Source organism: Spermophilus citellus (genome assembly GCF_964194105.1).
Source record: "Spermophilus citellus genome assembly, chromosome: 2".
Classification (NCBI taxonomy): domain Eukaryota; kingdom Metazoa; phylum Chordata; class Mammalia; order Rodentia; family Sciuridae; genus Spermophilus; species Spermophilus citellus.
Window position 1 is genome coordinate 244,946,198 of NC_138183.1, and position 12,926 is coordinate 244,959,123.

The window sequence follows — 12,926 nt, forward strand, 5'->3', positions numbered from 1 at the left end:
ATAGGCTTTTTGTTCAGAATCTTCCTCACCAAATCTTCACATTTTCCCTACCAACCTCTTTGGTGTAGTACTTTGTGCTTTATGGATGCAGAGTCTGAGGAGTTTATGTAAAAACACAAAGCACATTGTGGCACAAATAATTTACATTGAAATTCATAGACACAGACCTATAGTATATGATGTTTAATATAAGAGAAACATCTGAACAACATGATATAAAACACCTTTGTCAATAAAGCATATTATTTTAAATCTAGAATTCAATTCAGCAACACCAAATTCATCCTTTAAGTTGTGTGGAGTTGCAATTGCATTTGGTTTTAAAAGCCAAAATCCAGGAAGGGTTTTCTTTCCTCCTTAGGGAGAGGGGAAGGATCCCCAGACCTATTTCATGAGAGCTATGGAGGAAAAATATTCAGTTGTTACTCACAGGCAGTTCATGGTCAATCTAGAGAAATGGTTATGTGAAAAACTAGGTTCAAGACAACATAAGATTTTTTTTTTTTTTTTTAAAAGAGACTTCAACAAGTTGGGAGGTTGTGTACAGAGACAAGTATGGAAACCACCTGGGTGAAATGCAGAGAGCCTCTGTCTTGGAGGAGTAGGAATTTGTCAGACTTGACGTGGAAGAAGGACATAAGAGGCAGACAGAAGTGGGACCTCATGGAAGGATGAGTTAGGTTAAGAGAAGAGGTGATGGTTTGCTGAGGCTGATGGTGGAGCTGTGTGTCTGGAGTGACCTTATGCAAGGCCTTGGCCAGATTGGGCAAGACCTTGAATGCTATTCCAAGAAGAGTATGGACTCTCTCTTGGTAATGAGAACACAATGGTTTTTAATAGGAAAGGTGAGAACCATATTTTAAGAAGGTTAATTTAATAAGTTTAGTAAACATTTACTGAGTGTCTAGTACGTCTTGGACCTCTGTTCAGGTCAGATTCCACATCAGTGAACAAGAAAGACAAGGTTGCTCTCCTGTGGAGACAAGTGGCCAGGTTATTATACAATATGGAAGGGTGCAATGGAGGAATCTAGGGTGCCAGAGAAGCACGTTCAAGGGACACCTAACTCCCTCCTGGGGAGTAAGGTGTTTTTCCTTAGAACATTCTACTCTGAGGCCTGGGGACTGGGTTGGAGTTGTCCAGGTTGGTATGGGGGAGAAGAGAGCTCCAAGAAGTGAAGTTGCAAAACTCTGGCATTCATTTGGGATTTGAACTATGTCAGGCAGCCACTGAATTGGCTCCTGGTCTTCATGCCCTTGTATGATCCCCTTGCCTTGAGTGTGTGCTGAAGCTAGTGACTCAGTTCTAATAATAGAATGCAGCAAAAGTAATGGAATGTCACACCTGAGAGTAGGTCTCAACAACTCTGGGGCTTCTCTTTCTTTCTCTTTATCTCTCTTACTTTCCTACTCTGGTAGAAAGAAGCTAGCTGCCATGTTGTGAGCTGCTGTATGGAGAGGACCATGTAGCAAGGAACTGAGGGACTCCTCCAACCAATCACCAGCAAGGAGATGAGGTCTTCTGTCCAACAGCACTTAAGGAACTGAATTCTGCCAACAACCATATGAATAACCTTGGAAACAGGTCCTTGACCTTGAGGCTGAGCCATCCCGCCAAGCTGGACCTGGATTTCTCAATTGCAGAAACTATGAGATAATAAATGTTTGTTGTTTTAAACAGCTAGGTTTTAGAGCAAATTCTTAGGTAGCAACCGACAACTAATACAAACTGTAAGAAGGAGGAGACTGTCAATCAGGAGGTTTATTCTTCCTCTCTACAGTGGGGAAGAGAAAGGATCTTCCTTTTCAATTCTCCAGCTCCCTTTATCTCTTTCTACTCAACACCAAACCCTGCAGACACTGCCTCAGGACACCCCAGACAGAAATGGTCTCACCTGTCTCACAGCAGCTGTGGCTGTACAGGTAGGGTTTGGTTTAGTCCTTTTCTTCAGTGGGAAAGACATTGGCTCATCAGGAAGAAGAGAGGAAAGTGGAGTCCCCAAACTCAAGAGGCTCTCTTGGGTTTGTTTGTAAATGTGAAATTAAATATTGATGGTTTATGAATCAAAATGCAAACACTTGAATTAATCCTGACTGTTTTTTTTTTTTCCCCAGTGGGGAAACAGCTGCAATAAGACCCAGTAGGTGGGAGACCAAGTATCATCATAGGGCAGAAAAATACAAATACATCCAAGAGAGGGAGCTCCTACTAAGCACTCCCTACTCCAAGATCCTGTGGACCAGCTGGGTGCACTATCAGTCTTCCTGACCAGTCCATGGACCCCTTCCCCCATCCCTTGTCCCACAGTTACTTGACTTTTTTTTTTTTTTGGTACTGGGGATTGAACTCAGGGCCTTGCACATGCTAGCTAAGTGATCTACCACTGAGCTATATCCCAACCCCGGGCCCTCTCCATTTTGTAAAAACTTGAGACAGGGTCTTGCCAAGTTACTCAGGTTGGCCTCAATCTTGAGAGAGACTTGGGAGACCTCCAGTCTCATTCTCCCAAATAGCTGGGACTACAAGTCTGAGCCACTTTGTCCAGAATTACTTTTTTCAGTTTCTTGCACAGACAGTGGAATGGAATCCACACTTCTGCCTGAAAGAACAAGTATTAATATAAAATTAACAACTTAGAATTCATGCCTAGCAGGAGTTGTAGGGAAGGGTCCAAGTTTTTGATAACTACCTTCCAATAGAATGCCATAATAAAACAACATGTGCTGATGGGCTTCTCTCTCTGGGTTTCTGGATTTTAATTGCAGTTAATAGGGCTCTTTATGGTATTTTCAATGTTTAAAAACTTTCAGAGAAATATAGACATTTTTGCTATAGCCACATAGAGTGACCAAAAGGATTGTTTTTACCCCCCATCATGGAAACATTCTTTTATAAGAAGCCAAGCTTCTTATTATAGAGTCTTGTTAAATAGTATATATATTTTCTAGGGATATGTCATTTTTTAAAATGAGAGATTTGTAAATAAAAATAATGATTATATGACAGTCTTGACTTTGAACAGTTGGGAATTATTAGTTTTGGTCAGTACCCTAATTTGACAGAGGAGAAAATAAGCTGTGTGATGTCAAGTGATGGCTATTTCGTAGTAACTCAAGCCTCCTGGTCATGTGCCTGGGAATTGTGCTCCTCTCCTATAGCAACTCTCCCTTCATGGAAAGACCATCATGTGATTGAATTTCTTAAGTGTTTGCACAAAGGCCAGGAGCAAGAAATAATGGAAGTTACAGGGAGAGAAATTTTTGTTCAGTATAACAAAGAATTTTTACATATAGTTAGTGTTGTTCAACCATGGAAGGTGTTACCTTGGGAGTGTCTGCAAGAACTGGAAAAATTAAAATGCCCTCCCCCCCCAAAAGACTATTGAGTGTCCTATGGCATGTATCCTGTGATGGACTTATTTAATGTATTTTTCTGGGTTATTTGATTTTTATAATGGTACATGCCTTGAATGGTTATGTAGCTATTTTCCAATTCTGTAAGTTAAAAAATGGATAGTAATGCAAATGATTCTTGTCCATAGAGATGCAAATAAATTTTATCAGGCAGAAGTACAACTGATCCCCCACCACAGAGACAGTTATGCCTTTATTATTATATTCATTTCAGCTTCCCTACTGCCTGTGTATCTGTTTTTTGAGTTCTCCTCTGCACAAGTTAAAGTCCTTACTGGTTCCTTCATTAATTAATGAACTAAATACAATATTTGCGTGTTCATTTTATATTTGTACAAGAGCCATGATTTCACTCTTTTGAAAGCAATTATGTTTTAACAAGAACCCTTGAATGTGTTATGGTGGAGGATGAATGGCCACTTCTTGGTTCCTGCTATGGGATGGAATCCTTACTCTTGACTACGATGGTCCTTTTCAAACTTCCAATGCAGAGTTGTTCATCTCTCTGTCTCCTCTAGGAGACCCAATTTTCTGGAAGTGCAGGAACCTTGCTATCCCCACTAACAAAAATCAAAGGAAGGAGGTGTTGTATTATTTGTGATATACTCACCTTTTCCTTTTATGACCACCAGGGGGCATGGAAGTCTTCGTGGTAAACAAGACTCCACCTAAAGAGCGCTGGAGGCAGAAGAATATTTGCTGGACGTCATGGAGAGGATTAGGGCTTTGAACCGCAGGGCTAGTTCAAACAGCCCAACCCCTGTCATACAGACTATCTTTATGGCAGTCGATGAAGTCAGCGTGGAGCATGCATGTCGCAGAAGAGGGCAAAGTCCTGTTAGAATTGCAAAACTATTTATAGCCTTTTAAACTGAATGCATAGAGCAACTTCTTTCCCTAAGTTGAGAATTACATCTTTGGTTCCTTAGTCCCATTTACTGAGTTCTCTTCTGCTCAATTTGTCATTGGTCTTCCGTCCCCCCTCCCCCCAAAAAAATAGCGAAGGGAAGAGAGAGAGAAGGAAGAGAAGGGATAAGGAGGGAGGGGCAATTAGAACAGGTCTATCTTTTCATAAAACACCCGGGAACCTCTACACTTGGTAGGAAATGAGTAGACCTGTAGATATTCACAAGTAGACCAAGTAGATATTAAACGGCCAAATAGATATTATCTCTGACTTACAGATATGGAAACGGGTCCTCTTGAGAAATAGAGGTTTCCCAAAGGTATACAAATTATTAACGGCAGGTGTCAGACCTCAACTACTAACAGCTTACTTTACTCTGAGAGGCCCCGATTGCCAACAGTGTAAAACCCAAACTCCTGGCCGCAGCCTCACCCTTCCCTCCTCATCTCTAGTTATTCCTCTGGGACACCCCGGGACACCCCTTCCAGCCCGGGCCGCGCTGCTTCTGGTACTTGGAATGCCCTTCCTCCAGGGGCAATGTCTCTCGAGTGTCATCAGAACATTTTCCTCCCACCCACGGTGGCACAAATCACATTGTCTTAGTTGCTTGTTTTCAGGAGATGGTCCCACCCTAGCAATGAGTCAGCTGGGGGCTGGATCCCAGTCTAGTTAATGAATGGCTGTCGAGTAGAAAAGACGCCATCGAGGCCACCCCCACGGTTCTCCTAGCGGCAGGGTCCACCAGCGCCAGAGCCTCTACTTCTTTGAGGGACCAGGGGTTAGAGGTGGAGTGAGAGGCGCGAGGGGGGCCGGGCAGCGGCCGGGCGCTGGCCCTTTAACGAGGAGCGCGGGCGCGGCCAGGTAAGGGGCGGGCCTGCGGGCGGATGAGCGCTGCGCGCCGGCGCCGGCCCGGGAGCCGGATTTGGAGCGCTCGGCGGCGGCTGGGGCCGGAGGAGGCGGCGCGGCGGAGCCTCGGTGGCCTGGGACGCTCCTCCTAGCGAGGGCCGCCGCCCGCCTCCGCCTGGAGCTCCCTCGCCCAGGCCGGGACGGGCCGCCACTTCCGGCGGTTCCTCTGGGACGCGCTCACCTGGGACGCGTTACCTGCCTCCGGGCACCTGGGCTCCAGGATGAAGGACCGGCTGGAGCAGCTGAAGGCGGTAAGTCCCGCGAAGCCGGGGGCTGCGGGGCGCGGCCGGGAGGTGGAGCTGCTCGGGGGGGGGGCTTCTCTTTGCTCCCCAAGTCCAGGCTGGAGGGCCGCCGAGCGCGAGGCCTGCCCTCTCCAGCCCCCGCAGCATCCCGCGCAGGTTCCTCACCCTTCCTGGTCCTGCAGGGTCATGTGCCGGTGATTCATCGTCCAGCAGCGATTTCCCTGACCGCCTCTAACCTTCCCACCCCCAGGTGGACAGGCGGGAGGTGCTTGGGCCGAGCGGAGGTCCGGAGGGGTCACCCCACAAGTGTCAGGCTGCTGCTCGCTCGGCACCATATCCATAACTGGTCTCCTTCGCCTGTCTTCCTGATTCCCTCCTGGGGGACACCGGCCCATGTTGACTCCTTCCCCGGGAGCAGCTCAGATATTCCGGTGACCTCTCCAGCTGTGGGCCGGTCACATGCTGGGATGGTTCCAGCTCCTAGCCATCCGTTGGTGGTCTGTATTTAACCCGCACCTCCCGGTTATACGCCCCCCCCCCCACTGCCACCCTCCGCCCCCATTCCTTGGGACAGCTGTGGTCAGAGTAAAGGATCCTAAGATTAACCGCAGTGGGCGTTGCTTCACAAAAACTGAAACCAGGTGACTCTTTTGAGCCTGTTTCCTTGTGTGTCAAGTGGTGTCAAGTGGGAATGTTAGAGGTTTGTTTGAGGATCATAATGGGACAATATAGAGAAGCATTAAAACATGAATTTTGCAGTCAGATATTCACTGACTCATTCAATAATTATTGAGTGCGTTCTATAGCACAGGCCCCGTGTTAAACCTTGGAGACTCAGTGACGCAGGCTCTACCTTAATGGAATTTCAAATCTTTCCCTTGATACAGTGTAGTCCATCTACTTGGAAGCAGCACATTAGGCCTCAGTCTAAACCTGCAGAATCTGATTCTTTATGAATCTTCCTAGGTGATTTATGAGCACATTAAAGTTTGGAAAGCACTGAACTGGGTTAGAAGTGGAGCTTTCTCCTGCCCCCCACTCCCCCCCTGCTTACTGGCGATTCCTTAAAGTCCAAGCCTAAGTTATCTGTAAAATGAGTAGTTGTGAAAACTAAAAGCAAGAGAGTATGCAGAAGCACCCTTTGTATGGTGCATGCATATAGAATTTATAAATGGTAAGTATTATGCCTATAAGTGTAAATGTCTTTTGGAAAATAGAAGTGTTAGGGTGTTGCATTTGTTTTTTTCTCTTCCACCTTTGCTTGGATGAGATCTTCATGTCCCTTTCACATGCATTGGGTAGTAGGGCTGCAGAGGAGGCCAGGCAGCAAGAACAGGGGAACAGTTGCATACTGTGGGAGCTGTGGGTGTGAGCTTGCCCCTGCCCCAGACTTGCTCTTTGTCATGTGAGCCTCAGGGCATCCTGGTTACTTACAGGGCAGAATTTATTGTCCCTATTTTATAGATGGAGAAGCTGGAGCTGGCCCTGGGTAGGAGGGATGCCCCAGGTCATAGATCTGGTCAGGGCACAACCAGGAGAGGAACCCAGACTTCTGATACTCTTTCCTTTGAAGCATGCTGGTTGAAGAGGCAGAAAGGAAAGAAAGCTTTGAAGATTTTTGTATGTCATAAAAAAAGTGCCAAACTGAACTGCAGACAGAGGTGACCCCCTTCCTTATTCAGGAAATCCATTTCCAGAGGAAGATGCCCCCTGGCCCTTTAATAGCTCATTGTCAACAGAGTAAAGAGTCTTAACTGAGCTTTGAGTTCCAAGAATAAATGCAATTTGCTAGTGAACCCAAGCAGGTCCCTTTGCCTCTGTGCTTTGTGCTTCCTCTTACCCTCTATAAAAGGAAGCTAATGATATGTTTCTTCCCTTTACCCTTTGGGAGTGTAGTGAAAGTGAGACTATAGAAGGTGCTGTTATTGTGGGAGTATTGTTCTGAAATCACAGGGTGGTTGCTGTTAGGTTTTGGAGTAGGAGATGCGGGGCAGCACAGTGCTAAGAGGACTGGGTTGCAGGTTCAAAGCCTTCTAATTGTGACCATGTTATTAATTAGCTGTGTTGCTTTTGCCACTTTACCCTTCTGCTTCTTGATGCTTCCTTTGTAGAAGGAGGACTTTAGTTGATCCCAGAAGACCCTCCTGGCATTATTAATGGTCTCTGTGAAGACCGTCAGGATTTGTGTGTGTTCTGGCCTGTAGTCCATCTCTTCTACCTGCTGCCCCAAGAATCACTTTCACTGCAACAAGATATGCCAACGTCTTTCTCTGGTTCCTTTTCTCAACCAAAAGTGTTTGCTAATCTTCATGAAATGAGAGTAGCCTGTGCAATGTCTTTCTAAACCCCAGGAAGGGAGGTGGTAAGTGCCTTCAGATAGCAGGAAGGTTGGCATGTGAATGAGATTAGCTTGGCTCTGTGTAGATACCAGGGGAAGGTGTGGGGTGGGTGGATAGAATTCAGGAATTGGTAAGAGCAATTTTACTGTTCAAAGATAGGGTAGGCTGACTGGAGAGGTGGCAAACCCTCCAGCAGGGTTTCTTTCCTAAGAAGCTTGTAGGGATGTTAAATGCTGCAGGAATTTGAGTATCTTTTTGAAGGAGAGAAGTTGAACCAGGAGATTTAGGCTTCCACGAACCCTGAGAATATATGATCCCATAAGATATTTTATTGTGAGCCTCTCCTGAGCTTCACTGTTTGTGATGTGAGTCTGTCTCAAGGCTTTGGAGACCATAAGGATTTTCCCTCAGAATGGCACCTATAAAGTGGACCATTATCCTTTTTCCCTAGCGTCATTGTGGGGGTGAAATGAGATAATCCATGACAATCACCGACCACAGTAAATGTGAGTTCTCTGTACTAGGCCCCCTGGGAGTAACACCCACACTAAATTAGGGCATACCTTCCTAAGGCCATGGTCCCAAGCCTTGGTGTACCTCATCTCTTGTGCTGCCCCTCCTGATGGACTCCCTCAGGAGCTTGCTTCTGACCTGGGAGAGGCTTGCCAAGAATGTACAGTGCCCACATCCAGCCTTTCTTAGTGGTTTTTCTGATTTCTCTGTAGGTGAACTTTGAACTTGCTGAGTCTGGACAATTCCCAGTCTAGGGACCTTCTTGTCTGGTCCTCTTTTCACTCAGCAAACATTTACTGAGTAACCACTGTGTTCCAGACCCTGCAGTAGGTGCTGGAGTGGAGTGGCAACTAACACCTATTTCTGGCCCTTAGCAAGCTCATGGTCAGGTGGGGAGACACACAAGAAATAGACACTGTGATACACCATCCTTGTGGCAGAAGCAGCCACAGGAAGACCTGACTGGCTGGCCTCTGAGATGGGGATGAGCAAGGAGGTGGGATTTCCAGAAGTAAAGCTTTTGAGTTCAGGTCCTTCTTCAAGTGTAATCTACTGTCTTCAGATGCATGTAGAGTCCCTTAGGAAGAAAGACCAGGAGACTGTATTTTCTCAACCACTCTCCCATGGGTGAGTGCTTCATGTATAAACCATCAAGAATATAAAAATGCACGAAGCATTAACACAGGTGCCTGTGTATGGCAGCCACTGACTGCCATGGTCAGAGCCTTTTGACCTCTATGTGCTTTGCATCCTGCTGTATATGACATTAAGCAGAATTATTGTACAAAGTCCTGGTCTTAAAGAGTAAGTGGCCATAAAGGGAAAACAAAGAAATGTATTTCGTGAAAGAGAACAAAACCCCCAAAGTCAAAGGTAGATAATGGAGAAGCCAGTGATGTATGGAAAAGAGGTCTGGGACTTTGGATCCCCTGGGAGACTGATCTGTGGAGTGCCTTGGACCCTCCAAGATCAGCACCAGTGGGCACACTAATGAAATCAACTCCCTGGAGCTCTAAAGGGCAGATTTACTTTTATTCTCTCTGTCCTATCTTGTGTCTTGCCCCTTCCTAGTGGGCTGTGCTGTCCTCTTTCCCCAGTGAAGCTCAGGATGGTGCTGATCCCTTAGAAGCAGGAAGCTGTACTTCCCCTCTACTTGTACATGCTTACTGAGCCCCTACTCCGCGCCAGGTGCTTCGGATCATCACCTAATCTTGACATACCAACCTACCCCGTTGTTGGGATTCTGTCCTTTAGTGATAAGATTTCTTATTAGTCAGGATTCCTTCCTCCCCTCCTCTCTTAACCTGGGAGGATTCATTTCCTGGGAGAGATGTTTTGCCGGGAGCAGAGCTGGGATGAGGGTGACTGACGGGGATTGAGAAGGGATTACAGACCCATCAGCCCGTGGCCCGAGAGAAAATGCCTGGATGAGAGAAGGGGATTAATTTTATTTTTATTCCTGTAAGTGTGGGGGAGGGAGGGATTGGCAGGCGCCAAGGCAGAGATGTTGTGCAGGCAGAGATGTTGCCAAGGCAGAGATGTTGTCCTCTCTTCCCTCCAGCACTTCCTTCCCTTCTTTGGTCAGCATTTATACCCATCTCCCCAAATTCATTCTTTATAGACAGTGCTCCCTAACTACAGCCTAGAATGCTCTCCCTCGGTCCTGCAGTTTGTGTTGACTGTATGTTGCTTTACAATTAAATACTTTGAAGTCAGTCCAGTTTTTATTACCATGAAGTGGGTTTGAAAACAACCTTCTACTTTTTTTTTTTTTTAAAGATCTGGACTCTGTCTTTAACAGTTGATCTTCTGTGTTGAAGATCAATGATTCTTTTTGTTGTCACCATATCAACTACAGTAATAATTATAATTTATTAAGCAGCTACTTTCTATTGGGCAGCACTTGTGTTAGGTGCCTTGCCTACCTGATCCTCTCAATCCAGCAAGGCAAGGCAGTCTTATGTATTCTTCCCATTTTACAGGTGAGGGAGTTGAGGCTTATGTTTGACAGAGATCCCCAGCTGGAAAGTGGTGGGATCAATAATTGAGTGAGTCTCTCTTATATATTTGTATCATGCCCTGTGCTGTACTATGATCATTTCCCTCACTGCACTTTATGCTCCTCAGTACAGTGGCAGATAATGATATCCCCCTGGGTCTCAGGGCCTAGCTGTCTTCCTGGTAGGTGCGTGTTAAACATTCGTTTGTTGGCTGATCAACAGCAGCTTATGCACCCTTATGGGCCTTATGCACCTCTTATTCATTATTAGGATTGATTTTTTGTGCTCTACTCCCTGTGGGTTGGTGAAACTTTACCTGCTTAAAGTGGAACATTTACTCCGGGAACCCATAAATTTCCTAATGAAGCCAGAAGTCACTGTCCATCCCCAAGGATGAATGAGTTCCAATGTACCTACCCTGACCTAAACCCTCAGCCCAAGATGACATGGAGGGCTGCCTCTTATTGGAAAGACAATGAAGGAGAAGATGTAGGTATCTCAGTGAAAATCTAGCTATCTTATTTTCCCCTGCAAAATCCTACTTGTCCTTTAAGGCTGGGTTCCAGTATCATCACTGTATGGATGTTTCCCAGGCTGACCACACTGACCATACCTTCCCTGACCCCCACTTGATTTTTTTTGTTGATATATATAAACAGCCTCATTGGTACTGCAAGTTCAGAAGCTGTCTGCCCTGTTAGGTCTAGGACTCTGGAACAGAGCACAGCCCCCACACGCCTCCTTCTCTCCAGCCCAAAGCTTGGAAGACTGAAAACCAGACCATTCAGGGGATGAACGGGGTTATTTTGTCAGTGGATTCACCTGCAGATTCTGTAGTCCCTGAGGAGCCTTATCTCCAGCCTCCTTTATTTATTTGTTTATTTATTTATTAATTATTTTCTGGTTCTGGGTCTTGAACCCAGGGCTTTGTCCATGCTAGACAAGCTCCCTGCCAACTGAGATAAATCCCCAACCCCCTTTTATTTTATGTATGGCCCCTTTTCAGGTCCCTGACCCCTGCTTTTAGGCATTAACAGGCTATTTCCAAAGCCACATTCTGCAGTCTTTGTGTGGAGACAGTCTGAAGTTCAGCCCCCTCCTAAAGAGACTGGTGAAGCATGTACTATTTGGGTATGTTCTGCTGTCTGGGTTAGGGCAGGGCGACTTGGTGTGACATCAGGTACCGGTGTTTTTTAAAAAATCTTTTTGTTTTGGACTATGTTTCGTTTTACAGAAAAGTTACAAAGATACTTCAGAGGTTCTTGTCTACCCCTAGCTGGTTTCCCCTATTATAACTGGTACATTATTATTCATTAAATGCCAGGCTTTATTTGGATTTCACTCGTTATTCCACCCATGCCCTTTTTCTGTCCTAGGATCCAATCCAGGACACCACATTGCATTCGGTTGTCATGTCTCCTTAGCTTCCTCTGGCCTGGGTCAGTTTCTCAGTTGTCCTTTGTTTTTCATGACCTTGTCAGTATGGTGTTTTATGGTGCTTTGGAAGTGCATTTCCTGGGGCCAGTGCTGCTGCAGCTGGGGTGGGGGTGGGTTAGCTCTAAGAGTCATCACTCCTTGATGGTTGAGAACAAAGGCTCTGGGGCCAGCAGCCCGGGCCCTCTCCCAGCTGTCCACAGGATACCTGGCATCTTTGTGCATTAGTTTTCTCAGCTGTAGGATAGGAAGTGTCCCCAGAAGATTAGCTTGGGGATTAAACGCCCTGGTAAATATAAAGTGCACGTCTTATAAGGATCCTTAGCTGACTTAGAGCTTTCAACGAATGCTTCATGTTTTAACTGTGATTTAAGTATTCTAGAAGGGCCATGTGGGGAAGGGAGTTATGGGACAGGATGAAAGGAATGTTTGAGGAGAGGTCTGAGAAGGGTGTAAGACAATGTTCCTTCCTTCCTCCTTCTGTGTCCTTAAGCTGAATGCTGAGGAGGTGTTGGGGGGGCCAGGTTTGGAGGGTGGAGGAGGGAGAGGAAGTCTCAAAGAGATGAAGAATCCTGGGTGGAGGAGGAAGAAACTAAAGGGAAGCTGAGTTCTCCAGGAGGAGAAAGAAGATATTGTTTGGATTTGTTTGAATGGCTCCAGGGGTTGTTAGGAACACCTGGTTAAGAGAATAATTCTGTAAAAAGGGCCCATTGTGCTGACCCCCACATGCCTTTTTTTTTTTTTTCCCCCAAGGAGCAATTTACCTGCAGCCCTGCCTGGCCTAAGAGAACAGAGTAGGTCATATTCCTCAGCAAACTACTTGTTAACTGCAGGAGAAATGTAGGCCTGAGATAAGTTGATAAAGAGGAACCCAAGTTACCCTGGAGGGGGACTTTTGTGACCAGATCCTGAAACTCTGGGAGATCAGGATAATTCCTCCTGACCATAAAATCTGTAAGAATGTATGCTTAGGAATCCAATTAGAGCCGTTCAGCGTCCACCAGGGTGACCTAGAATTGTCATGGCAATCGGTACTTGAAAGTTTTATGTCATCTTGCTCTCAGTCAAAAGTCAAGAGTTGGACATGAGTAGGACTCTGGAAACTTTTTTGGGATCCCCAGTGAGACTGGAATGCAGGAGAGGCATGTTGTCCCTTTCCTCTCTGAGAGGAC

The 12,926-nt window shown here is 46.0% G+C and overlaps 1 protein-coding gene and 1 long non-coding RNA gene across 3 annotated transcripts in view; one reads left to right on the forward strand and one right to left on the reverse strand.

The window, feature by feature from the left end:
• Positions 1–252: 252 nt before the first annotated feature.
• LOC308640950 lies at positions 253–6,026 on the reverse strand. Of its 2 annotated transcripts, none has more exons than XR_014020388.1 (3): positions 5,408–6,026; positions 4,082–4,248; positions 253–3,973 (listed from the first exon to the last, which is right to left on the reverse strand). It is a non-coding gene; the product is annotated as an uncharacterized lncRNA (long non-coding RNA). The 2 variants fall into 2 exon arrangements; XR_014020389.1 differs by having other exon boundaries at positions 253–2,599; positions 4,024–4,248.
• Positions 4,918–12,926, forward strand: part of STX3 (syntaxin 3) — a 43,845-nt gene continuing 35,836 nt past the window's right edge. Inside the window, 1 exon segment of the mRNA XM_081278980.1 lies at positions 4,918–5,477. Coding sequence (XP_081135106.1) covers positions 5,448–5,477 — 30 coding nt within the window. The 5' untranslated portion in view covers positions 4,918–5,447.